This window comes from Cibotium barometz, chromosome 18, assembly GCF_041138505.1.
Source record: "Cibotium barometz isolate CiBa-2024 chromosome 18, ASM4113850v1, whole genome shotgun sequence".
Classification (NCBI taxonomy): Eukaryota; Viridiplantae; Streptophyta; class Polypodiopsida; order Cyatheales; family Cibotiaceae; genus Cibotium; species Cibotium barometz.
Window position 1 is genome coordinate 37456862 of NC_141063.1, and position 27529 is coordinate 37484390.

General features: G+C 48.2%; 1 protein-coding gene across 3 annotated transcripts in view; it reads right to left on the reverse strand.

The window, feature by feature from the left end:
- Nucleotides 1-27529, reverse strand: part of LOC147629273 (protein yippee-like At3g55890) — an 89436-nt gene that overhangs the window by 31563 nt on the left and 30344 nt on the right. For all 3 annotated transcript variants that reach the window (XR_015267921.1, XM_086812531.1, XM_086812532.1), the window contains exon 3: nucleotides 16049-16092. Coding sequence is in view for 2 of the 3 variants with exons in the window: in XM_086812531.1 (XP_086668657.1) it covers nucleotides 16049-16092 (44 nt within the window). In the remaining variant the exon portion in view is untranslated. The remainder of the gene's footprint in view (nucleotides 1-16048; nucleotides 16093-27529) is intronic.

Here is a 27529-nt window from a genome sequence, read left to right on the forward strand (position 1 = left end):
AAGCTCGATTTTCTTAGATAGTTTCTCAAAGATTCTCATCAAGTCGGGACCTTGGAGAATAGTGTCCAAATCGGTCATAGTCTCTTTGACCATGTGGGTTCTTGGGTCTTCTTGGGTTTGCTTTCCACGTTTGGTGGCTTAGTCTTCTTCTTGGTGGTGAGTTGAAGAAAACCAAAAAGCACCACGTGTAAAGATCATTATCCCTCATAGGAGAGAGATATATCCTTTGCTCTGACACCACACCTTCGTAAGGGCTGTGGCACGGATACCTAGCTTATCTTCAACAAAACAACAAATTCACGCATAAATCTGAAAATAAGTAAAAGAGAGAGTAGAGAAAGAAGACACCACACTAGGGATCAGAATAGCCTTGAGCCGACCCCCCCCCTCCCTTCGAGTTATATTGGATAAAACCTCTTGGAGGAGTCTTGCAAGTTCTTAAAGCTAGAGAGCTCTCGTCTTTTTACATGTCTCAATAATGAGAGAATAGCTGAATATATAGTTCTTGCCCAAAAACACTTTACAGAAGCGCTTTAAAACTCACTTATAGTCCAAAAAGCATCTTTTTAATAATAAAAGTGCTTCTCTTTTTAGTATTTAAAAAACTTTTAATCTTTTGCTTTCCAAAAGCTAGTCGCATCATTCCGCGCTTGTAAGGTTGCCCTACATTGCTATCCTGCCACATGGCAATGCCATGTCATCAGCACCATGTATATATCTCCACTTTCTTTTTCTGTTGTGTTGCATTTTTGCATGTCAACAACCTGTATTTTGATGCTTCAGTGACAGTTAAACTAAGTATGTCAGGCTAGGGTTCTTGCTTCTATTTTTGAGAGTCTCTTCTTCTTCATCACGTTTTTGTATGAGGACATTACAGCTGTCTTGCTCAAAGCGACAGGCACATCCAGAGGATTCATCACATCCATCGAAAGAGTTGGCTGAAGCAATAGAGTGATTTCTTCACAGATGACACCACACGAGGACATGTCAGTTGATATGTCTTCACCACTGCCCTTGGCAACCCACTCTCTTTGTTGCACCCTTTCATGGGTCTCCACGGTAGGCGTGATCTTTAGTGTGTAGGCTGTCTTTACTCATGATCCTTTAGACCATCCTATTGTTCTGCTGGTGCAACCTGCTACAATGTTTGGTATGCTTTGTAGCTTGCCTTAAGTACCCAAATCTATGTATATCCTTGATAAAACCCTTGAGCTAATAGCAGCTACTTTGGTACCCAAATGGCCATATTGGTGGCATGATGTGTGTTTCTTCATAGGATAGGCAAGGTAGATTAGCCAAACATGAATCCCATAACATAAGGATGTGTTGAGCCCAAATTCTCGAGAATGCTTTGACAGTATCTAGTCAAACAAAAAGTAAAGAAGCTCAACTTGGAAGCTCGCTGAAGCTCCCGCCCCCCTCCCTGCTCGCGCTACCTGCACACCTGCGCCCCCCGCCTACCTGCCTGCTCTTTCCTCGCGCCCCCCCTCATTCCTCGCGCCTCCCCTTGCCCCCCCTGCCTGCCTTCGCTACTGCGCTCCCCTCCCTCGCTGCACTGCCCGCCGCCCCTCCTATTGCCCCCCCCCCCCCCCCCCCCCCCCCCGCCTGCCTTCGCTACTGCGCCCCCCTCCCTCGCTGCACTGCCCGCCGCCCCTCCTCGCCTTCGCGCCCACCTCCACTCTGCAGCACCCCGTCCCCCCCCTCCGCCAGCTCTTTCTCCACCCCTCCCCACTTGCGCGCAGCTCCCCCCCCCCCCCCCCCCCCGGGCTTCTCCTTCGCCGCTTCACCCCCCCTCCTTTTTCTTGCTGACTTCCGCCCCCAAGGGGGTTTTTTCCTTTTTCTCCGGCCTTCGTCTTCTGCCCCTCTGTGTGCAGCTCGGTTCTTGTAGGATCTCCGCTTTCGCCTCGCCTTCGCCATAGCTGCAGACTCTGATGGAGGCTCCTCCCGCCCCGCCTCAGAGGGACTCATCCGCAGCCCCCTCGCCCGCCCCTGAGGACACCCCATCAGGCTTTCTCTTTCGCCAGAAGAGGAAGCGAGCCTCACCGCAAAGGTGGAACGCCTCCAGGCTCATTCCACCATCTGTTGTATAGTCGACACTCGCCCCAGCAGAGGGGAGATCCGGGATCTTCTCCAGGCCCGCCTTCTTGCAGATGTGGGCAAGATCCTAGACGTACAGCTACTGGGCCGTGGACATTACCAGATCGAGTTCGAGACCGCCCAGAGCGTGGCCAAGGTCCTTGCCATGAGTCCCCTTGACATCAGGGGTGCTCGGGCTTTCTTCAGACCTTGGCAGCATGGCTTTGACCCAGCAGCGGCTGAGCAGGGAGAGCGCCTTTTCCATGTTGCAGTTTGCTTCCCTGGACTCCGTCGGGACCTCTCTAGGCTAGGAGCATTGGTGGGCTTGGTACTAGAGACTGGCCCCACAGCAGCTTCAGTGGTGGCCAGAGCAGCTGGGCTACCTTCGGTCAGAGTTTTGGTGTCTGACATCTCCTCCCTTCCTAAGGTCATTCAGGTACCTAGGATACGGGGGGGGATGGATTGATCAGAGAGTGGAGTTCTCGGGGCTCCCGAACCAGTGCTTCATTTGCAGGCAGGTCAGTCATCTGGCCAAGGCCTGCCCTCGTAGGAGACCCCGACCCTCACCACAGCAGCAGGCCCCTGATGGCCCGCCCACAGATGCAGCTCGGCAGGCTGCCTCCGGGACACCTGCTCAGGCAACAGAGACCTCGGAGTGGCAGCCTGGACAGGGGCGCTGCCGAGGGAGACAGCCGCAGCAGCACGCTCAGAGACCGCTGCAGCACAGCAGCCACAGTCTCAGCCTCACTGGGTTCCCGTGAGGAGCAGCTTTGCTCCCCTCCAGGAGGAGACCCCTGCAGCGACGACTGAGGACCAAGAGATGCCAGCACCCCCTCCTTCACCCCCCCCACCGCCTCGCTTCCACCTTCGCCTCCTCCCATCCCCGCTCCAGTTTCGGCAACGGCTCCCTCTCCACCCCCCTCGCCCCCCCCCGCCCGCCTCACCTTCCCGGGAGGCCCTGGCAGTCCCCTGGCATTCACCTGCAGTCCGGAGGGCGCTGAGCACCAACCTCGCTCGAGCACCACAGAGGAGACCTACCATGCCGATTCAGGCTTCACGGATATCATCTATCCGCAGTCGGCTGAGTCGCCTCGGGATTAGACAGCGCTCGGAGGCTTTTGATTACGCCTTCACACGGCTTTTTGGAGCAGAGGGCCCCCATCAGCCAGCACCCATCCGAGTTCATGTAGTGATACCTCCGGCCCGCGGGGAGGAGGCACTTGATTCAGCGGTGGCCTTCTCGTTCCCTCTATGTGGCCCTTGCGACCGGGAGTGGACTATAGAGCTCGCTCTTAGCACTTTGAAGACTCAAGCAATTGAGTTTTCTCATCATGTGAGCGATCTAGAGGTGACAGATGTGATAGGCCGACTATGGGAGTTGGCTCATTTTTTCTTGGATCCCGGGAGTGTGGATGCCTCAGGGATTCGTCATTTGGTCGTTCGCATAGTGGCACACTTAGCACGCGACCCTGGATATGTATGTATACACGAGGTTGCTCTGCCAGAGCGGGAGGCAGTCGCCATGGGCCACAGCCCCACTGGCGCCTGATCCGTGATTCTTGCAGTACACCGGGTGGGCAGATTCGCAGCCGCTCGGATGGGGACTACTCTCCATCCAAGCCGCTTGCGAAGGCCCGTCGTACGGCTGAGACAGCATCCACCTCAGCAGGTCATCCATGAGGATTATCTCATGGAATGTACAGGGCCTTGGCGGAGCACATTTTATACGCTATCGTGGTTGCTTGAGGCAGGAGCTTCAGAGATGCCTGGTTGGTGGCAGCATTGATATTTTGATGATGCAGGAGCACCACTTGGGTGAGAGCAGGATCCGGAGATATGGTTCGGTGATGCCTGGTAGATGGGACACCTTTTGGTCTGCAAGGTTTGGTCCTTTGGGTGGACAGGAAGGAGTATGCATGGTCATTGCAGATGTATGGCGGCAGGCCATTGTGGATCGAGGGATCATTGTGCTTGGTAGAGCACAGTATGTCATTCTGAGGATGCATGATGAGCTATTGGGCGTGCTCAACGTCTATGCGCCCAATCATGCTAGTGCCAGAGCAGAGTTCTGGACCCAGGTTACGGATGCATTGCCAGAGGCCGCACATTGGTGTGTCGGGGGAGACTTCAACATGCTTGAGGACCCGGCCGATAGGGTGGGAGGCAGTCATGTTACAGTGCACGGCACGGAGCTTGCAGCTTGGGACCGGTTTTGCATGTCACTGAGGATCACTGATGCATGGCAGCATGGGGCCTTCTCCCGCTCTCAGGACAGTCTTAGTTTCTCTCGATCGGATCGCCGACAGGGAGGGACTAATCTATCACGGATTGATCGCTTTTATGTGGGCGACTGGTTAGGGGAGCAAGGGGGCTCCGTCGGCATTCTCGCTGGCACCTCATTTTCAGATCATTCGCCAGTTATCTTGACATTGGAGGAGAGGACACGGGAGCCCAGCTTGCAGTTGAGGATCCCAGAGAGGGTACTTACAGATCCCAGTCTCGCTGAGGACATTGAGAGGATCTGGCATGATAGTCAGTGCTCTGACCAGGATGCAACAGGCCAGTGTGCCCAAGGACTCATCAAGCTTAGCTCTTTTTTGCACGCTGCAGCTTTGACACGGTTGGGAGAGATTCGCGAGCGGGAGCATCGGCTGAGACGCAACCTTGCTTCGCTACAGCGCCTTCAGGAGCAGCAGCCTGTATGTGAGTGGGTGGCGTCACAGCTGAGCCAGGCACGCCAGGAGGTTAGAGAGGCAGACGAGCAGAGACATGAGTTTTACTATCGTCGTCACGCCTCTCAGTGGACGCAGCTTGGTGATAGAGTGACTGGGGAGTTTTTTGAGATCACTGGACCCCGCCATGCTCGAGCAGGAGTCCGTCAGCTTGGTAGACCGGATGGATCGGTAGCTACTGAGCCCGGGGAGATCAGAGCCATTGCCACTGCATTCTATAGAGACCTACTTTCAGTGGAGCCAGCCACACTGAGGATCGAGATGCTTGCAGACAGACTGTGTGGGCCCATGTGCAGAGGAGGGTCACAGATCGTATGCGTACAGCTCTTGGTGCGCCTCTTTCAGAGATTGAGCTTGCCGAGGCCTTGAGGGTCCTGCCGTGACATAGTTGCCCAGCGGAGGACGGACTGACGCCGGCCTTTTTTATGCGCTATTGGGACCTTTTGGGACCAGGCCTCCGCAGAGGCTTTCAGTATGTTTTGGACATTGGGGTGATGCCACAGAGCTTTTCAGAGGGCTTGATCTTTCTTATCCCCAAGGGGGAGGGAGTATCAGATGATATTCGGCATTGGAGGCCTATTACGATCCTCAATACTGTCTACAAGGTCTTAGCAAAGGCCTTGAGTTTGAGGATCCAGCCCTTCCTGGGGGAGTTGATTCATGCTACCCAGACTTGATTCGTCAAGGAGCGCACTATCCTTGACAACATCTTTACTTTCTGGGAGGCGACGAGCTAGATTTCTTGGCGAGGACTTGGTCGTGATGCTTCTCGATTTTGAGAAGGCATACGATAGAGTTGATTGGGGTTTCTTAGAGGGCACTATGCTTCGCCTGGGCTTTGAGCCAGGATGGATCAGAGGGGTGGCGGCTCTGTATTCCACATCTCGTAGCCAGGTGTTGATTGCAGGAGGACGGGGGCCGAGTTTTGAGCTGACCAGATCAGTCCGTCAGGGGTGTCCCCTCGCCCCTTTTCTTTTTCTCTTCGCTGCGGAGGCTATGAGCATGTATTTGACGGCAGAGGAGGTTGGTTTGAGAGGACTCCAGCTCCCAGTCCGGGGGGAGGACCTGCTCGATGCTGAGTTTGCAGACGACACGGGCTTATTTTTGCATGGCCAAGAGGCCAATCTTCTTCGGGCAGAGCAGTCGCTCCAGGTTTTTAGTGCAGCTTCAGGAGCATTGATCAATTAGCGCAAGACAGTGGCCTTTTGGATCAGTAGTGCTCCCACTCCGGCATGGAGCCCAGACCCCAGTTTTAGATGGATTCCTCCTGGCACAGCAGTGCGGTATTTGGGATGCCAGATTGGACTAGATTTGTCACCTGAGCAGCAGATTGCCCCGCTTCTTCTGAGCATTCGGAAGAAGCTTTTGTATTGGAGTACAGCTCGACTATCCTTGGCTGGGAGGGTGGTGGTGGCAAATCAGGTGCTATTAGCGACCATGTGGTACATTACGTCTTGCTGGATCTTCTCGAGCTCTTGCATCAGCCAGGTACAGAGGCTGATCAGGAACTTTCTTTGGTCTGGGCGGGACGGTCAGCCAGCCCGGGCAAAGGTTGCATGGGCAGTTATTACACTTCCGCTGGCTCAGGGAGGCTTGGGCATTATAGATCCAGTCCATCAGAGCAGAGCCTTATTGGGGAAGCTTATTGTTCGGGGGCTGCTTCCAGGCGGCGCTGAGCCTTGGAAAGAGCTTCTCTTGCAGCGGCTGCAGGCTCGGGCTCCCCCAGCAGGGGGCACTTGGGCACCAGAGATTCGTTGGATCTTCATAGAGATGAGGAGGACAGGCCTCAGTAGAGGATGGGAGGACAGATTTGCTTTGAGCATCCTGAGAGCTTGGGAGCTGCTGAGACCGGGGCTCTCTCAGCGACTCCTTCTTGTGTTGAGGCGCGGGCCAAACAGCCGCTCATCTGGAGCCCTGTGGTTTGCACAGAGCAGGGTCATATGCTGGGTTCTCGGCCTCATCTAGCCTGGGGACCTTTAGCGGCAGGCCCAGCACGTAGTTTTGGAGACTTGCAGGCCTTCTGCAGTCTCCCAGAGGAGATCCAGGTGGAGAGGCTGAGTCACTTCAAAGGGGGGTTGATTATGAGGGATGATATTCAGGAGGCACTCACAGAGGAGTGGTTCACGCCTTTCGAGCTAGTGGCCCCACGATGGATGGGAGCCTTTACACAGTTGGAGATCCTGATTGCTGTCAGAGCTTGCACTGAGGATGGCAGATGCCTCTACTATGAGATTCAGGATGAGAGCAGACTTCAGAGAGTGGAGGTAGTCGCCTTAGGTTGCAGAGTGCACCTTTCAGAGGATACGGGTAGTGGCCGCCGCTTCTCGGAAGTGGCATATTGACCCCGACCCTGCATATGTGCTCCCGGATTGGCGCATATGGGCATATGCAGCGCGCCCCTTGGCCTGGCTACAGTGGGACCCTGGGGAGTACGAGTGGCATGATCCTTATGCATCCCTTGAGGCCACAGAGATCACCTTTTTCCAATATACAGTTCGGCTGGGGCGGCATATTTTGACGGCGAGGAGGATGGTCTCTCCAGCTGCATCGGGGCATTGGCGGCTACAGGGACTCTCACAGGAGTTCTTGGAGGATTTTTGGGCTCGGCTCTGGGCTAGTCAACAGGCCCGCAGGATCTCGACTTTCCAGTGGCTGGTCGCCCACAAGGGCTCAGCAGTTGGCACCTGGCTTGTTTACACCGGTCTTCCGGCGGCCTGCGTCTCTTGCGGCGCCAGGCGCACAGCGGCCCCTTCTATACCTTACACACGGGATCCCCCCGTTGGCATTACAGGCCACTTGTTTGGCTTTCCCCCCCCCCCCCCCCCCCCCTATTGTATGATTTAGCCCCTCAGTCCTTTGTACTAATGCTTGTATTTTGCAGCACCTAGGGAGAGTCTCCCGGGCTGCCTTGCTGTACTCACTGCTCTGTTTCTCTTATGGACAGGAGAGATCTTTTGTAGCCCTACGGGCGTTTTTATATAACTAATGAAAGTATCTTTTCTCGGAAAAAAAAAAGTATCTAGTCAAACAGAGGAAGGAGTGTTTTCTTCAGTGAATCGCACCAAGAATAGGTGCCTAGCAAGGGCAGGGGGATGTTAGTCTGAGCTTACTGTACCCAGTGTTAAGGAATCAGTTCTGAGAAACCATGCATTTCCATTTGATTCATTCCTCATTAGCAGACTTATGTGGGGCTTTTGGAAGCCAAGGATGGTGCTCCATATGCGGAGTTTCTTAGGTGGCTGGAACTTAGATTGGGAGTGTTCTCTACAGGAGGTAGTTTTGCCAGATCTTGGACAAGAGGATGCTCTACAGCACTCACCACTTTTTCGCAAGGATAGGTCGCGATTTACACGGAGATTTGTGGAGGAGTTTCTTTGCAAGTTATGGTGCTGACAAGGCGTGGCGGGAATGTTAGCTTCAGTTGCGGCTGTAAGATCTCGGGATGGATAGGTTTTACCTTTGTGTTTCTTGGCCGGACATTTTACGTGGTTATCTTAAGGACAATTGTAATGCAATTCAGGTAGAACATGACACACCTCACCTATGGTACACGTGGACAACCTGTAGGCAGTGAAGCAGCAGTCAGGGAAGCAGCCTGCAGGGCGTCAGGTAGCAGGCACAGGTGCCACGTGGCAGTCGACCAGTGGATAGCTGGTCGTGGGCAGTCCTCATAACAAGCCAACAGCATTGGAAGTGGCCGACCAGCACCGTTGGGGCCCATACATATATGAACGTGGGATTTTCAGCATTTATCATCTGCATTCTGTCAGCGATTGAAGTCTACAGAATGTTTCTGTACACTACACGCTGGCCAAGGGAGATCTTCAGCAGAGCATTGGGCTTCGAACTGTCATCTACATTCTCAACCATCTCTTTCTTGTACTTGAAATTCAGTTGCAGCACTTCTTTCTTGTACATAATACAAATCAGTAGTTTTAGGGCTATTGTGTGTGCTATGTGTCTGATTCCGCTGCCATCTCTTCTCTCTCTACTCTCAAACCCTAGCACATAGGCATAAGTGCTCTATCATTGGCTATGGTAGACACCGCCTAGAGATGAGGGCTACGCATGAGCTGTTACTGTATAACGGGATGCCTTTGGAGACCTGACTTGCTTTCACATGGAGGAAACTAGAGCATCATGTTGGGGTAAAGGCGTTATGCCCACCCTTATAGTGTGTACAAGCCCATAAGTTATAGTACATAGTACACTTAGTACTTTTAATGTACTAAGTGCACTATGTGTACTAGTGCAATATACATGTGTGATAGGGGAGTCACACACTCATGCTTTTCATGAGTTGACTTATCCCCACAACTCTCTCTCTCTCTCTCTCTTGCTTCTCTGTGTATGTCTCCCATGAATGATCTCTAAACCCTAATTTAGGTTTCTCCCCATCAACTGGTATCAGAGCCTGTAGGTGTTGACAAGGGGGGTTTTCTTTTCTTGCTTCCTTGCATGGCAGCCCTTCATAGCTCGGCTCTGCAGTCTATAGAATGCGTGCAGAAGTTGAATGTGAAGTGTGAGGCTGAGATAGTGAGGGTCACACTGGTCGCCTGCTGAAATTCCCCTTGGAGCGAGCTACGTGTAGCATTACACAAGGCAGCATAGCGAGCGAAAGCAGCAGCCGTAGGCTGGGCGTCAACATCAGTCAGGCGAAACGTGAGCAAAAGCGTCGACTTCAGTCGACTTCAGGCGTGTAGAAGGCGCCAGCGCTAAGTGAAGCGAAGGACGAGCTTTAACACAAGGCGTCGAGCGAAAAGGCGAGCGAGTAGCGAAGGCTGCTGCGAAAAGGATAAACCGTCAACTTCAGGCGTGTAGCGTCGGCTGGTGCTAAGCGAAGGCAGCGCTGGCCCTTCAGCGCTGAGCAGCAGACGCCAACGGGGCCCTTCGAGCAACATCGTAATGGCTGCTGCAGCCAGGCGCCTCCTGTAAGGCCACGCTCAGAGCATATAGCCAGCAAAGAGGTGTCTCAACAGCCTCGTGTCCTTTTCAGCAGGAGCATCAGCATCAACATCAGCAAGAAGTGCCCCGTGCCCCCTCCCCTCACCTGCACAGAGCCGAAATCGACTCCTGCAAACCTCAAATTCAGCCCGAAAATCAGAAAATCAGAGGTATTTTGCTTCAATTTTGGGAATTTCTCATCAATTCAATTAATTGAGCAGGTATAGGTGCCCAATTGCTCAATTTTTGAGCAAAATTGGCAAAATTGGGTGACATTGGTCACAATCAGGATAAATTTGCAGGAAATTGGTCAAATCAGGATCAATTTGCAGGAAATTGGATGTCGAAATTTGGGGCTTTTGATGTAATTGTGCAATTAAGCACTCATACATGCTGTATGATGTGAAAAATCGCACATTTGGGCAAAATCGCAGCAAATTGCAGCATATTGCAGTGCAAATCAAGGGGCTTTTGTGCCGATTGAGTTGATTTGCATGCAGGCAATCGCATTTGATGCTGTGGTTAATGTGCTGATGCCTTACAAGCACTCAATGTGCCTGTAAATCAAGGGGCTTTCATGTATTTGATGTATATGTGGCCAGGGAGAAGCATCGTGAACACTCTGGATGCCTTCAAGTGCGTCAATGTACCATGTATGATCAGGAATTGATCTCAAATCAAGGGGCTTTTCAAGTTTGTATGCTTGTTGAGCTTGGCAAAGCAGCAGGCAAAGAATTTATGCCTTGAATCCTCAAAAATCAGCTTGCAGTCAAAGGGCTTTTGCCCAATTTCTGTTCGGGACTGTTGTATGCAGTATACAGGACTGTAAAAGTCTGATTTTCACTCATTTGGACAGCCAGGAGAGCATTTATTGCTACTGGGTACAGATTTGGTACAGATTTGTACATGTTTTGGCATGGCTGTACACTATTTTGAGTGATCAAAAGGTTCAAATTCAGCTGCTGAAATTGCCGGTACAGGTTTGGTACATCATTGGTGAGCACTTGGTACTGCTGTACAGTACTTTGGAAGGGCAAAAGAGCACATTCAAGGTGCTGTCCAAAATCTGCAGCAACCAGATTTTGGTGTTTTCATCACAAAAAGTGGGAGAAAAGTTGCATTCTTGCTTCCGCAGTGGGAGATAAAGCTTGGGAGAACATTTGTGAGCACTTTGTGTGCTCTGGGTGCAGTGTTTGCACATCTTGGGTGCAGTGTTTGCACATTTGCAGGGAGTCAAGCATTAAAGGTTGCATATTGCTATGGCAACCACAGGTGAGAGCTCTTCATTGCTTCACATCAAGAAGCTTGAAGGCTCGCAGAATTATGATATTTGGCAAACCCAGTGCTACAATGTGTTGCTCCAGAAAAAGCAGCACAAGCCTATCAAAGAAAGGGGTGTGATGCCCGCTTCTCTTACAGCTGAAGAGTGGGAAGATATGGATGAGCTGGCAAGATCTACTATCATGTTGTCTGTGTCAGACTCATTACTTTTCAGCATTCGTGAAGAGAAGACAGCTTGGGGAATGTGGCAGAGATTGCAGGACTTGTATGCCCAACAAAGTGCCTCAAGCAAAGTGTATTGGTTGAAGAAACTCATAGGTCTTCAGATGAAGGAAGGGGCTTCTATGACAGCCCATCTCAATGAGTTTAATGGTATTGTCAGCCAGGTCATCAATCAAAAGTTGGCGATGGACGATGAGTTCAAAGCCACCTTTTTGTTATGCACTTTGCCAGAGAGTTGGGACACATTTAGGACAGCCACTAGCAATTCGAATGCTATGCTGTCATATGCAGATGTTGAGGGTGCTCTTCTTCAAGAAGAGATGAACAGGAAAAACAACTCTGTTGGAAAGTCCAATGCAATGAATGCACGTGGGAGATCCCAGCAAAGGGGGAAAAGCCAAGAAAGGGGAAGGAGCAAGTCTCGCTCCAAAAAGGATTTGGAATGCCATTATTGTGGCAAGAAGGGACACATTAAAAAGCAATGCTACAAATGGAAAAATGATCAAAAGGAAAAGGGAAAAGGCAAAGACAAAGAGAAGGATGAAGCCAAAGATGTAAAGCCAAAGGGCAAAAGTGGAGTCAAGATCGAAGAAATCAATGTGTCACATGCAGGTGGCAGTGAGGATGAGGTCCTATTTACTTCTTCACTTGATGCCCATTCACTTCTTACAGGTGGTCATGGTATGCACTCATGGATCATTGATTCAGGTGCCTCCTTTCATGTCACAGGTTGCAGAGACTTGTTTGTTAGGTATACTGCTGGCAATGAAGGAGTTGTTTATTTGGGTGATAACCATGCATGCAAAATTCTTGGCAGAGGTGATGTGAGGCTTGTATTTTCAGATGGCTCACAGCTTATGCTCCATGATGTCAGGCATGTGCCTGAGATCAAGAAGAATCTGCTTTCTACTGGACAGCTTGATGATGCTGATTATGTTACCACATTTGGTAGTGGAAAGTGGAAGATTAGTAAGGGCTCACTGGTTGTTGCCAGAGGCTCTAAGGTGGACACTCTTTACTTTATGCATGCAGGTGTTTGTCACCATGCTAATGTAAATGCAACCGAGCTGCCGGAAATTTCTATGTGGCATAGCCGGTTGGGACACATGAGTGTCAAGGGAATGGAGCAATTGTCTCGTTTGGGTTACTTGCCTTCTCTAAAGTTTTCAAGTTTTCAGTTTTGTGAGCATTGTATATATGGTAGGCAACTACAGTGCCCCCACAAGAAAGCTCTTGGACAGAAAGATGCTCAGTTAGAGCTTGTGCATACAGATGTATGTGAGATGCCTCAGCTTTCTTTGGGAGGGGCAAAATACTTTGTGTCTTTTATTGATGATGCCACACGCAAGGTGTGGGTCTATCCTCTTCACTTGAAGAGTGATACATTCTCAGTGTTTCAGAAGTTTGTTGCTCTTGTTGAGAATCAAACTGGCAAAACACTGAAGGCTTTGCGTTCCAACAATGGTGGAGAGTATACGTCCAAACAGTTTCAGGACTTTTGTGATGCTAAAGGCATCAAGAGGGAGCTCTCTACTCCTTATGATCCTCCACAAAACGGGACAGCAGAGAGGATGAACAGGACCATACAGGAGAAGGTCCGTTCTATGTTGTCACATGCTGCATTACCTCATGGTTTTTGGGCTGAAGCTGTTATGACAGCCGTTCACCTTATAAACAGGTCACCTAACACGAGGCTTGGTGGGAAAGTGCCAGAAGAAGTATGGACAGGGAAGCCTCCGTCATACAAGCACTTGAGAGTGTTTGGTTGCGTTGCGTACGTGCACATACGCAGGGAAATGCGCACCAAACTTGATCCCAAGTCTCACAAATGCATATTCCTAGGATATGGTGACAAAGGTGAAATGGGGTATAGACTTTGGGATCCCATGAATAGAAAGATCATACGCAGCAATGATGTCATTTTTGATGAAACATGCATGTATAAGGAGCCTGCAAGGCAACAGGACCCTAGCAGAGTCATCTTTGATGATGATGGACATCATGGACAACAACAAAGGGCTGTAAATCAGCCATTACAGCAGGAAAACCAGCCCTTAAATGGTGCTGAAAATGGTCCAAATGGACAGCCAGAGATGGCAGAAGATATCCCTATGGATATACCACAGTTGGAGGAGATACCGGGCATGATATTTCAGCCTTATGGCATGGAACAGGAGCCACCAATGGGTGATATGCAGGCTGGACAGCAACCTGCAAATGATGGTCATTGGGTACGGAGGTCCACTAGACCCTCCAGAGTCCCTGACAGGTTTGTTCCAGGGGTTGACTATTTGATGCTTACTGACTGTGGAGAGCCCTCATGTTATAAAGAGGCTTTACAGAGGGCAGACAAAGCTCTATGGGAGCGTGCCATGAAGTCAGAGATGGATTCTCTGCACAAAAATGGAACTTGGAAGTTGGTGCCTTTGCCTGCAGGCAAGAAGGTTTTGCCATGCAAGTGGGTATACAGGCTCAAAGTTGCATCAGATGCTAAGCCAAGATACAAAGCCAGGTTAGTGGCTAAGGGCTTCAAGCAGGAATATGGTGTGGACTTTGATGAGATCTTCTCTCCAGTGGTCAAAATGACCACACTTAGAGCTGTGTTGGCTTTGGTTGCGCATGATGATCTGGACTTGATTCAGATGGATGTGAAGACTGCTTTTCTTCACGGTGATCTCCATGAGGAGATATATATGCAGCAGCCAGAAGGTTATGCAATAAGTGGGAAGGAAAAGCTTGTATGCAAGCTGAAAAAGAGTCTTTATGGGCTCAAACAGGCACCAAGAGAATGGTATCATAAATTTGATACATTCATGAAATCTCAGAAATTCAGGAGAAGTGACATAGATCACTGCTTGTACACCAAGAAAGCTTTGGATGGCAGTCTATTGATTCTCATTTTGTATGTTGATGATATGTTGATTGCCGGGAAATCTCGTAAAGAGATGGATGCTTTGAAGCAGAGGCTGCATCAAACCTTTGATATGAAGGATTTGGGTGATGCTAATCACATCTTGGGTATGCGGATACTTCGGGACAGAAATCAGCATGTGTTGTATTTGTCTCAGAAGGAATACATTGGCAAAGTCTTGCAGAGGTTCAATATGGACGGGGGGAAGAAAGCTAGTACTCCTTTGCCTCCATATGTGAAACTCAGTGCTATGGACAGCCCACAGTCAGATAGAGACAGGGCTGATATGGCCAAGATTCCGTATGCTTCAGCTTGTGGCAGTCTCATGTATGCCATGGTTGCTACTAGGCCGGACATTGCATTTGCAGTGGGAGTGGTTTCTAGATACATGGCCAACCCTGGCAAGAAGCATTGGGAAGCAGTGAAAGGTGTCATGAGATACCTGAAGGGCACACAGGATTTGTGCATTTGCTTTGGCAAACAGGATGCATTAGTGCATGGTTACACGGATTCGGATTATGCCGGTCATCCAGATAACCGGAAGTCTACTACCGGTTATGTGTTTACATTCACAGGAGGTGCTGTGTCATGGATATCCAGGATGCAGAAGTGCACTGCCTTATCTACTACAGAGGCCGAGTATATTGCAGCCACAGAGGCTTGCAAGGAGGCATTATGGCTATCTCGGTTAGTGGTTGATTTGGGATATACAGGGGATATTCCATTGTTGCATTGTGACAGTCAGAGTGCCATTCAGTTGGCAAAGAACCCTGTTTTTCATGCAAAGACGAAGCACGTAGATGTGAAGTATCACTTCATCAGAGAGGTGATAGAGAACAAGCAAATTCAGCTTGTTAAGATTCATACGGATGACAACCCGGCTGATCTGTTGACGAAGAGTTTGCCTCCGGAGCGGTTTGCTCATTGCAGACACTTGATGGGCATTGGATGAGGCCAGTTTCAGCCTTGATATGGCCTTGTATATTATCATGTACATGCTGATTTTTCTTTTCCTTTACTTAAGGGCACTTTGCCTTTAAGTGGGAGGTTGTTGGGGTAAAGGCGTTATGCCCACCCTTATAGTGTGTACAAGCCCATAAGTTATAGTACATAGTACACTTAGTACTTTTAATGTACTAAGTGCACTATGTGTACTAGTGCAATATACATGTGTGATAGGGGAGTCACACACTCATGCTTTTCATGAGTTGACTTATCCCCACAACTCTCTCTCTCTCTCTCTCTTGCTTCTCTGTGTATGTCTCCCATGAATGATCTCTAAACCCTAATTTAGGTTTCTCCCCATCACATCATGGATTATTTGAAACTCGAGCACCATGGACTAAACCATCCCAGCACCACCCCAGCGGTTCCAACCACCCACAACCACTTTCGGCAATGTTAAATGCAAATGCCTGTATAAGTGTGTGCGTGTGTGTGTGTTTACAAATCACACTCCTAATTGAGAGATCCCAGGTTGACATCCCACTCCCCTGTACTTTGTACACCTCACCTTTTCAGTTGCTCTTAGCTGACTCTACACAAATAAGATTCTTATCACGTGCAGAATTTTATGATCTTCCATGAACAGAATCCCAGCTCTATTTGTACATAGATGCACACAAATATACACACCTTTAAGGATGAGCATGAAATGCATACCTACATATGTAGTTGTATGCAACGATTGTATAGGTGTAGATGCATATACAGGTTGTAGACATATTCAACATTTTCTATGATTCATCAAAACATAATCGCTCACATATGTCAATCTATTTCATCATTATTACAGGTGGCTTATGAAGCCTCTATATTAGCAGAAACATCAACCAATCCAGACCCAGAACAAAAAGCAGCAACAAAGAGAACCGCCACTTACACAGTATTGAATAGGTAAGCCTTCCCACGTCGGCATTGAAATGTCTGGAGGCAAACAAAACTATCATGAAACGTTAAATAGGTAAACCCGTCCCAAAGCTCCATTGAAAAGTCTAGAGAACAACAGAATCGTTAACAAAAACCCACAGGAAGAAATCAGTTCTATTTCAATGCATAGCCACATTACTTCAATCTTTCCCTCCTTTGACACTGTTTACAACCCTTTCTACAAGCCACACCTCATGTTCACTAGAATTATATTCATTTGTAGGCACATAAAGTTCCAATTGTTGTCCTGAAGAAAGCTTGAAATAAGTGACAAAAATGTTTTCAGATAGATTTTCAATAGGCCGTTGTTATGTTGCTCAGCATGATCCCCGAAAGAGACACCCCGATGACCTCACGTCCTAGTTAGCAATGACAATTGAGTTTTACCAAAGTCTAGACACATCCTGCTTAACATTGATCCACAAAAACCCACCCAGTACAAGCTTGTGTAATTGAGTCAAAATCTCATCCAAGCTAACCCAGACATCCAACACCTTGCCCAAATACATTGGCTTATCCAGCAATCTTTAGCCTAGCATTTAGGTTCTTTTCAAATGCTTACCCAACACCCCCCCTATTACATCCCTAACTGGACCTAGGGACAATGTTCACAACAGGTTAGGAAAACCCGGGGTTAAGGGAATGTGCTAACCCAGGGTTACCGTTAGCGACGATTAGCAAGGCATAGGGGCTGATAGGACCCACCCAAGAAGCTAAGGCTGGCAAGGATGAGGTCTAGATTGGCCTAGAGTCAATAAAAAGCTAACTAGAGACTTCAATAAGAAGCTAACTAGAGATTTATAATGGCTAAAAGCTTAATAATAAAAGAAGTGGGCCAATAATAGAGTGGTTATTACTATATATGTGAGTTTGGACTCACTTATGATGATTACACAGTATCCACGTGAGGTAGAGGTGTCTAACAAGGAGCGCACAACCCCCACGCCAAGTAGCTGCAAGTACACACACGGTCTTGTGGTGTGGAACACCAAGGCATGCTGTCAAGGATATTGATTTCAGAGATTGGATCATGGTCCTCAAAACCAAGAAAGCATGAAAAGCTTCAATAATATTAAACCTAAACTAATAAAGCTAGACGCACAAGAAACATCATCTTTGCAAGTACTTTTTTCATTATAGTAATGGTCCTCTTATAGGAGACCCCCCTTTACAAGGTGTGGCCATAGGCTGCCACCACATATGCCACATGTCAAGATGAGGTGCCAAGTGTCCATGAGGTGTCACCTTTACACATCATTGCTTACATAAGTCCGTAAGGTGGTTGTTCCCACGTACAAGGAACCCACACATACTAGCAGTTGTTCACACATCCGCTTTATTTCACACACTTATACAAAACTCCTTTTACATTGAATTTTCCCAACAAACCCTCCCTCAATGAAAAGGAGTTGTGAGCCGAAGATAGCCTATATAGGCCCAATCTGGAGCTAACAGAATAATGGCACCTACTACATGTCAAGCCACACGAATAATCTCCAAAAGTAGCCTCGAACAAGACCCTGCTTTTGTACCAAGCTTGAAATGTGCCATGAGTGAGGATGAGACCACGAACAGAAGAGTGGAGAGGGATGGAGACGATGTTGAAACATAAACTGGATGACTTTCTTGCTCCATCACAAGCAAGGGAAACATACAGAGTATGATAGGAAAATGTGTGTATAGACCAAGCCTAAAAATACTAGATAAGCCTAAAACCCAGATGAATCACAAAAGCCTAAGAAGTCTAACCTCAAAAGCACCAACAAGACTAGCAGTAGTACAAGACAGCTAGCTTTACAAGACCAGTGTACAAGAACGGCGAGATTCTAAAGCCAACAAACTAGTAGAGGTAAGAGGTCTAGATCAAAACAAGAACTCAAGCATCAAATCAAGACTAGTTGCTTCCCATTACCTCAAAGTGTCAGGGGATTGCAGCAAGTTGACGAGACTGCAATAGAACCAAATAGATGCACAAGACTGCTATGCTCAACTGGCTTGGAGACGAGAGCCAGTTTGCTTCATTGTTGTGCTTCAGTCCGCCGAGCAAGAACCAGCAAGATCACCTTTTGATTTGAGCTCTCCATCTCTATTGGAAAGCAATGGTGAGGTGCTATGCTGTCATGTGCACAGTGTGTGTCTACCGTGTGCTACACGCACACAAGACTAGCTTCGAGGTTTGGGGAAGCTTGGAGCTAGGCAAGCAAATTGGCGAGCTGAGTTAGGGATAGACTAACGGGCGGGCACCCAAGTATGGACGGGCGGGCACCCAAGTATGGACGGGCGGGCGCCCAAGTGTGGACGCCCAATGACCGGCCAAGAACCTATAAAAGGGTGGCCAAGGTTACTCATTAGTCACATAGAGTCTCGCATGATTTGTGAGAGCTCTATGCTTTATGCAGCCGAGGCCGGCAGCAGTCTCGAGGCCCGCGAGGGTAGCTTCGTGGTGGTATGGGACGTCACGAGGTAGAGATTGGTCGGTACGTCCATCTAGTTAGCTCAGCTCGTGGCTCGGTGAGGACAGGCAAGTCTTGTGGGCTTGCCCACGGCTGTCGTGGTTGGGTGGTGAGTCAGGCCTGCACCCCCTTCTTGTTTGTTTGTTTGTTGCAGGTTTCGAGTCTCGTATCACGAGCGTTCTACGAGGAGATCCTTTGGGGATTTGACAGTGGTATCAGAGCATGCCTCATGAACGAGCAAGTCGGTTAATCGAAGAAACTCGTGATGATGGAGAAAGTGGTCTAGTAGGGTTGATTTGTTTAACAAGAAGAAGGTTAGATGTGTTTTGCAGTCGTATGAACTGTTGAGAGAAAAAAAAAGCAAAAAAGCCAACCGGCTATTGTTGTAAGAGAAAGCGAGAGAGAAAGAGAGAAGTCCACCGGCTGTTGTATGCACTGTCGAGTGCTACTAGCCGGGGCTTGCACACGTGTTGTGGGCACAGGCGTATAGGCTAGCATCACCTGTGTGCACGCAGGCGGGCGGCCAAGCGTACGCAAGCAATCAGGTTCCGTACGCAGGCAGGCAGCCAGGCTGGCAGGTGGCCACGCCTACGCAGGCAGGCAGCCGTGCGCAAACGGTGACGCTTATGCGCAAGCGGCCACACCCTTTCGCACGCAGCAAGGCAGTGCGCAGGCGACGACGACTTCAGGCCACGTAGGCATCGTGTGGCGTTGAACTCAAGTGGGTGCAGGAAAAAAAAAAGCGTAAAAGCATTCAAGCGCCGAATTGAGCTTTTGTTTTTTGTTTTTTTTTTAACAAAACATACGCTTGCTTTCGTTTTTTTTAATGGATTAAACCTTATTAAAGAGTTTAAAGTCCCAGTTAATGCTTAAGGGTGTTTTTTTTAATAAGAAAATAGAATATATATATATTATTATTATTTTTTATTTTTTGTTTTTTATTTTTTTAAACACAAAAGCAAAAGCTCAAGATTGCTTTTGGGGAAGCCTATATAAACCCCTTAAGCGGGCTTCTTGCCACACATCTCTCAAGTTCTCAAGCTCTCAAGCTCTCAAGTTCTCTAGCACTTGCAAGATCAAATTTTCTCTCCCCTAGCCCTCTTCAAGAGTCGACCCAAGAATCCAAGTTGGAGCCCCTTATCGAACGCGAAGGCCTGCCGGCTACGGAAGACACCGATGCCAATCTTTTCGGCGATTATGTGTTAAAATTAAATTTCCAAGAGTTTAAAGTGGCTCTCGAAGCTTCTTCTTCGAAACGTCAAGCACAAATCGCTGCGCAAATGCAAGCTTTGCAGAACTCCATCTCTCTGTTGACCACTACCCTATCTACTCTTTCGGGTATGGATACCTTGGCCTCTGCTTTAGGCCCCAACATTGCTCCAAAACAGTTCGGGGGCGAGCAAAAGCACGAACAAAGGAGATAGTGGACACTTGGCTACATAAGTGGCAAGTCCATTTTCAATTCCATCCATATGACGATGGGAAAAAGATCCAGCTAGCAGCAGGTTTCCTCTCAGGCAGCAAAGCTTTGCTTTGGTGGAAGGAACTCAACCCTAAGCCAACGACTTCGGCACATTTCGAAGATGTCTTCAAGAAAGAGGATGACTGTCATGACCCTGTGAAAGTGGAACAGCACAAGTGTGAGCATGGTGGTTGGTGAGCAAAATAAATTTTTCAAGATGCATACTTGGGTGTCCGGACAAAAGTAATATGTGTGGACAACCCCAAGTATGAAGAGGGACCAAGGTGTTAACTTCATAAAGTTTAGCTGCAGTGAAGTTTGACACATTTAGTGGGGCCAAAGACAAGCTAAAGGCACTTACCTTTTGACAGCAATTTGATGCTGCTTTTTCTGGTGGAAATTACACGGAATCCTCTAAGGTGAGAAAAGCTGTGACTTTTCTCAAGGGCAATGCATTGCAATGTGGACCGCTTACAGGGCTCAACAGTCTTTAGTCGGATAGACTTGAAAAGCGGGTATCATTAGATACGCATTAGACCCGAGGATGTGCATAAGACAGCATTTCGGACCACTTTTGGGCTATATGAGTTCTTAGTTATGCCCTTTGGTTTGACAAATGCTCCTGCCACATTTAACAAGATGATGGACAGAATTTTCTGGCCTCATAGAGCGTTTGTGGGCACATTCTTTGATGATATGATTGTGCATTCACGCACAGAGGAGGAGCATAGGAAGCATTTGGCCATTGTGTTTGAAGAACTTCGGAAGCATAGGCTGGTCATTAATGGCAAGAAGAGTGAGTTCTTCTTGGAAGAGATACACTTCTTGGGGCATATCATGTCTAAACATGGAGTCCGTATGGATCCTTCGAAAGTGGAAGCAATTCTCAATTGGCCAGATTTGAGGACCGTCCATGATGTACGCAGTTTTTTGGGATTGTGTTCCTATTAACAGGCGGTACATACGGTATTTTGCTGAGATTGCTTCGCCCGTGCATGCTTTAACTAAGAAGGCAACTCCGTTTCGATGGGCTGATCGGGAAATTGCAGCCTTTAAAAAGCTTAAAGAAAAGCCTACTTTGGATCCCGTATTGGTACTACCAGATCTCCGAAAGACTTTTGTTGTCCAGTGTGATGCATGTGGGAACAGCATTGGGGCAGTTCTCATGCAGGAAGGACATGTGATAGCCTATGAGAGTCGTATATTACAGAATGCTGAGAAGCATTTGCAGGTTTATGAGAAAGAGATGTTGGCTGTAATTCATGCTCTTTCTACATGGAAACACTATTTGCTTGGGGCTGATTTCACTGTGCAGACGGATCATCAAACTTTGCGTTATTTCCTCACGCAAACTAAACTTTCTGAGAAGCATATGAGATGGGCCAACTTTTTGTCTATGTTCCACTTTCACATTGTTCATGTGGAAGGCAAAAAGAATGTTGTGGCAGATGCTTTATCACGCAAGCCACAGGTCAGCAGTTTCACTTGCTTATCATCATGAGCTTGATGAGATGAAAGAGCACTATGCCCATGATGAGGATTTTGGAAGGCTCTATGATCAAATGTCTGAGGGTCAGCGGCATGATCATTATACTCTCAGGGATGGTTTTTTGTTGATGCATGGTAGACTGTGTGTTACCAAGCAATTACAACTCAAGGTTATGATTGAAAGTCATGCTCCATTGTATGCAGGTCATAGAGGTATTGACGCCACGGTAAAGGCAGTTGAGACTTTCTTTTATTGGCCGACCTTGAGAAGAGATGTTGATGCTTTTGTTAGGCAATGCATCATATGTCAGAAGGTGAAGTTTGAAGGTCAAAAGACACCAGGGTTACTTCAACCCTTACCTATTCCTGATAGACCATGGGAGAGCATTGCCATGGATTTTATATTTGATCTTCCAAGGACGCAAACGGGGAATGATGACATTTGGACTATCATATGCAGATTCAGTAAGCATGCTCATTTTATTCCCGTGTGTAAATCGATCAAAGTTGATCATATGGTGAAGTTGTTCATAAAAAATGGATATGACATGAGGTACTGTCTCCGACGAGGCAATACAGATGCGAAGGGATGGAATCCTGGCTGCCCTTGTGAGGGACAAAGGGGATTCCATCACTCTCCCAATGGCTCCACCGATCACTAGGAGAAGAGGAAGGTATTCCTTCTTGAGGCCTGGGAAGCAGAATGTCACGGGAAAGCCTGAAACGCTAGCCAGTGGGTCGGATGTGGTGCTGCCACCGCGCAAAGAAGGCTTGGGCCATACGCAACGCAACGGGGCTTAGTTGCATGACTCAGTCTGACGCCGTTGGCGAGTCGAACTCAACTTGGTGGTAGCACCCTAAAGGATGAATGTTTGTGATCTTTGCAGGTGCCGGGCCCACCAAGGACACTAGCCTATAGAAGATCCGTGAGTTGTCCGCGTGCAGGGCGGCTACCGGCGGCTTGCCTTCGTCTATCATTAGTGACCGTGATCCACGGATGACGAGTTTATTTTGGAGAGGGTTGTTTGACAACATGGGTACAACTCTCAAGTTTTCATCATCATTTCATCCACAAACAGATGGTCAATCGGAAGAGGCAAATTCTACAGTGTTAGATCTTCTTAAGTGTTATGTGTCAGAGCACAAGCAACAATGGGAAAAGTATCTTCCTTTGGTGGAGTTTGCTATAACAACACCGTCCATACTTCGACGGGTAAGGCGCCTTTTGAGATTGTAGAAGGAGGGAAGAGGGTACCACCTATTTTGCACACAAAGGATAAGATCTTTGAGGCTGACCAGTATGTGGAGAACATGGATGAAGCTTATCGGAGAGTTAAGTTGGCACTCCAGAAAACTCAGCAAAAGCAAAAGAAAGCAGCAGACCGTCACAGACGTGCATTAGAGTTTGCATTGGGTGATTGGGTTCTTTTGTGATTTGAGAAAGCTAGGCTCAAAAAGATAAAGGGTAAAGAACGCTTATTCCCTAAGTTGAGCATGCGCTATTATGGACCTTTTCACGTACTAGAAAAGATTGGTGAGATAGCCTATCGCTTGAAGCTACCAGATCACTGGAGGATTCACAATGCATTTCATGTGAGTCTACTTAGACCTTTCCATGGGGATGTGCCTGAGGATGTATCAGATGAAGCTCAGCCGGAAGTTGAGGGACTTGATGAGGTTCTTATTCTAAAGCAGATACTGGCACATAAGGAAAGAAAGGTACGAGGTAAAGTTTCCCATCGCTATCTTGTGAAGTTCAAGAACTATTCACCGATGGATGCGAAGTGGATGGAGGAAGGTGACTTAACAGATTCACCTCAGGTTTTGCAACTTTATCTCGATGCCTTTGAGTTGGAGCTGACTCTTGTTACAGCTCATTCAGGTTCAGCAGAGCATGGGTCTGGAGCATTGCTTGATGCTCAAGAGGGGGGGGTAGCACCTCCACTCCCTTGATACAGACAGGCTCAGATGACATCTAGAGGTCGCTTGGTGCAGCTTTTGTTTCACCCAAAGGTACTGATGCCTGACAGTACATCTGTTTATGGGACTTCTATGATATATGTGTACTAGTCACATTGGATATTGTGGTTGTGTATGGTTCACAGTGGTATACAACTTGGACTATTACTACACCATTGGTTTGTAGTGAATGTTGTTACATATGCATGGCTTAGAGAGATTGGGACGCTGATCTTGCCATATTGTACTTTTCACTTTGGATATTTTGCTATATCACCAGATTGCAATCGAGGACGCTTGCCATTTTTCAAGAGGGGGGTATGTCATGACCCTGTGAAAGTGGAACAGCACAAGTGTGAGCATGGTGGTTGGTGAGCAAAATAAATTTTTCAAGATGCATACTTGGGTGTCCGGACAAAAGTAATATGTGTGGACAACCCCAAGTGTGAAGGGGGACCAAGGTGTTAACTTCATAAAGTTTATAAACCTTGGGTGACCCTTAGAAAGTTTAATAAACTTTAAAGGGCCACTAGAATATTTATGGAGGGAGGGCTACTCTACTTTTAGAGTACACGCCTCCCTCTCCATCTCTCTCTCTCTCTCTCTTGCTTTTTGGAAGAGGGGTTGGCTGGCTGCGTGGAGGGAGGCTGGAACAGGTCGCCTGAAGAGAAGCCGTACACAAGTGTGCTACACGTACGGACCTTTACGGGCAGGTACACGCGGGTACAGACAGTCCTGTCCACAGCAAGTACAGGCGGGTACAGTTCAGTTCAGTCCAGCTTGTACAAGTGGCACATCACAAAGGCGGCTGCAGGTGCATATGGGTACAGACAGGTTCAGTCCGGCTGCTGCAGACTGGCTGACGTAGGCAGCTGCAGGTACATACTGGTACGGACAGGTACAGGTGGCTGCTGCACATTTGCTGACGCTGGCGGCTGCAAGTACAGTCTCGTACTGTCAAGTCGACTAGTGCAGAACTGTGCAGAGCAGTTGGAATACATTGAACACTTCTTTCTCTCTCTCTTTCCACTGGCTTATGTCTGCTTCAAAGTTGTTTCTTCTGGCCCTTTGTGAGAGGAGGGGTATGGCAGTTTGAAGGGTGGAAACAGAGTTGGAGAGTGGATTTGTACTTTGGCTGAGTTTGAAGCCATGAACATGGAACAACCAGATGCGTGCTCAAGGCTGCCCTGTTGTATTGTCTTGGTTCATTAGAGGAAACCACAGTGTGTTGCTTTCGTGGGACACAGATCTGTATGTGAATCCTCTATGCTAAGAGGTCTTGAGGGTTGCCAGATTGGACATGCAGGTTTACTTTCCTTGACTGGATTTGTTGTACTCAGTTAAACTTTTCCATTGAATTTGAATAAAGAAATACCGAGAGGGGCGCCAAGCTTTGGGGCCAGCAGGTGTCGTTTTTCCTTTCTGTTCTCTGGAGCATTCTAGCTCTCGTTCTTTTGGTTTTTTGTCTGGACTACAAGTGGTTAGGTGACTGCTAGTCTACCACACTTTGGTTTCTACCAAAGGCTGGTTTCAATGATTATGATGTTGTTGCCCGGTTTACAGCTTTGACCATGACCTCGCAGCACCTCACTTATGAGGTCTACCTCCAGAATTTAGGGACTTGCAGATGAAAGCTACGAAGATGGATCCCACAACTCTTTTGGGGTTCTTTGTAGCCAGTTTACCCGACTCATACCGTTTACAGGTTAAAAATAACAAATGCAAAAATTTGGACGAGGCCATTCATTCAGCTCGTATCTATGATGATACATTGGTCTCCTCCAAGTCTAAACCCGTTACCGAGCAGGGGAACAAGCACAAAAGAAAGTTCTCTGCACCAATGGCTAACACGACTGAAGGAAAGTCTTCGGACCAACCTTCAAAGAATTCAAGTTCTACACCAGCGAAGAAGAAACGTCTCCTTAAAGCTTTGAAGCTCAAGAAGGAGGAGCGTTGCTTCATCTGCGAAGAAAAAGGACGCATACGTAACGAGTGCCCGAAGCAAAAGGGTGCAAAGACCAACGCAGGACCCAAGCCAATGTTAGAAGTCATCTCCTGTCCAGTTTTATACACCAGGGCCTTTGTTGTGGGTGTGCCCGCCCTTATGAGGTGTTTTATCATTTTTCCCCACTCTCCGCATTTTTCCCTTATTTTTCCCATTTTTTCTGTGGCTTGGGAGGCAGCCTTGAGTTGGCAGGAGGATCCATTTGCTGGCCGACTACATCAGATGTGTGTATTGGAGCTGGCCAACTGTACTTGATGCAGTCGTGGACCCTCAGTGCTGGCCGACTGGCTGCATGGTGCTGGCCGACTGATGATGCAGTCGTGGAGCCTTTTTCAGCAAGCCGACTGCTCATGTGGAGGCATATATAAAGGCCCCCAGCCCCCATACCATTTGTGTACCATACCCGGGATCTTCTTGTGTATATAGAGCAAAGTTACACGCCTATATCTCTCTCTCTCTTGTGCTGTATTTTTTTCTGCATGCGTTTTTGCTCTTGTGTTCCCAGATCTGGTCATCATCTCCGCTACGTATTTTGACATGGTATCACAGCCTAGGCTCTAGATAGGTCTTGGGATTTGTGTGAGCAAGAGGAGGACTATTGTGTGGCTGATTGGTGGACTGTTTTGGACGGTGTTCGGGAAGAGGAGAAGCAAGAGGACGGCGGGCTCATTTGCTGGACAGCCACTTGCAGGTATTAGTTCTTCTTTGTTCCCACTTACCCACCCTTTTCAGAGTACATCCCCGCAATGGCAGATCTGTTTGAGATGGCCGAGAGGCATGTGAAGATCCCGACACTCCCCACGTTCCCGGTGGACCGTCAGTTGGACGGGAGCAACTACGGCATATGGAAGGTTATGATGGAGTCTGTTCTGGAGTCTTACGACCTCGCTGATTTCGTCGTTGTTGGTGTTCCACGGCCGGAAGTAAGGAAGGGGAGCTACCATCGATCCGAAAGGATCGGGAGGCTCAGACACAGATGTGGGATCGTGTCAACACCAGGGTCCGTTCGTTTATCTTTCTCAACTGCACACCGCAGGTAATCAATCATGTAAAGCATATGACGCTGGCCAGAGGTATACGGCAGCATTTGGCCTCACTTTACAACAGGGTACGCCCATGAAGAGGATTTCCTTGGAAGTACAGATGCGGGTTATGAGCCCTGCAAAGTCGTCGACGATGCGGGAGCATATTAACAAGCTGCAGGCTCTTCAGCAAGAAGTTCTTCAGGCTGGGAAGGAGATATCGTCAGAGGACATGGCTATAACGTTGTTGTCGCACTTGCCCTCTTCGTACTCAGCATTTTACTCGTCTTTGATTACCAGTGGCAGGCTCAGCACCATCACTTGGGAGGAGCTTGTGCCTATGGTCCTGGACCAGGAGGAACGATTCACGAACCCTCCTCAGGGTGGAGGTTCGGAGGCCTTAACTGACCAACGGTCGAAAGGCCATAACTCGGGCAAAGGGAAGCAAGGTGGTTCCAAACGTTATGTACTGTACGGATCCGTACGTACTGTACGTTGTTTGGTACGGAAAAAAATTTAAGGTACGTAAAAATACGTACCATTGGTAAAAATACATAAAATCTCAGAAATTTCAGCCACCTACATAAAATTTCAATCCATGTCCACATTGACATATAAAACTTTCGAAATAGAGACACAACAAGGTCAAAAACCTACTAATTCAAAAGTGAGAAATTAGAATCACAAGTCAATGCATAATTACTCTGACAAATTCAATGCACAATGCCATACAATTTCAATCAGGATTCAGCAATCATGCAATGCATAATATTTAGTGGGCAGCTCAGCTCTGAGAGAGAGAGAGAGAGAGAGAGAGAGAGAGAGAGAGAGAGACTTGAAGGAGAGAGAGGCTGAGAGCTCTATGCACGGTCCACAGAGGGTGGGCTAAGGCGAGAGAGAGAGAGAGAGAGAGAGAGTTATGTTGCTGCCTTGGGGGCCTAAGCAAGGGTGGGTGGGGAACGCACCGGGAAAGAGGCGAAGCGAAAGGAAGGCGGCGGCGACGGGAAAGAGGCAACAGTAGCGAAGAGAGAGAGAGAGAGAGAGA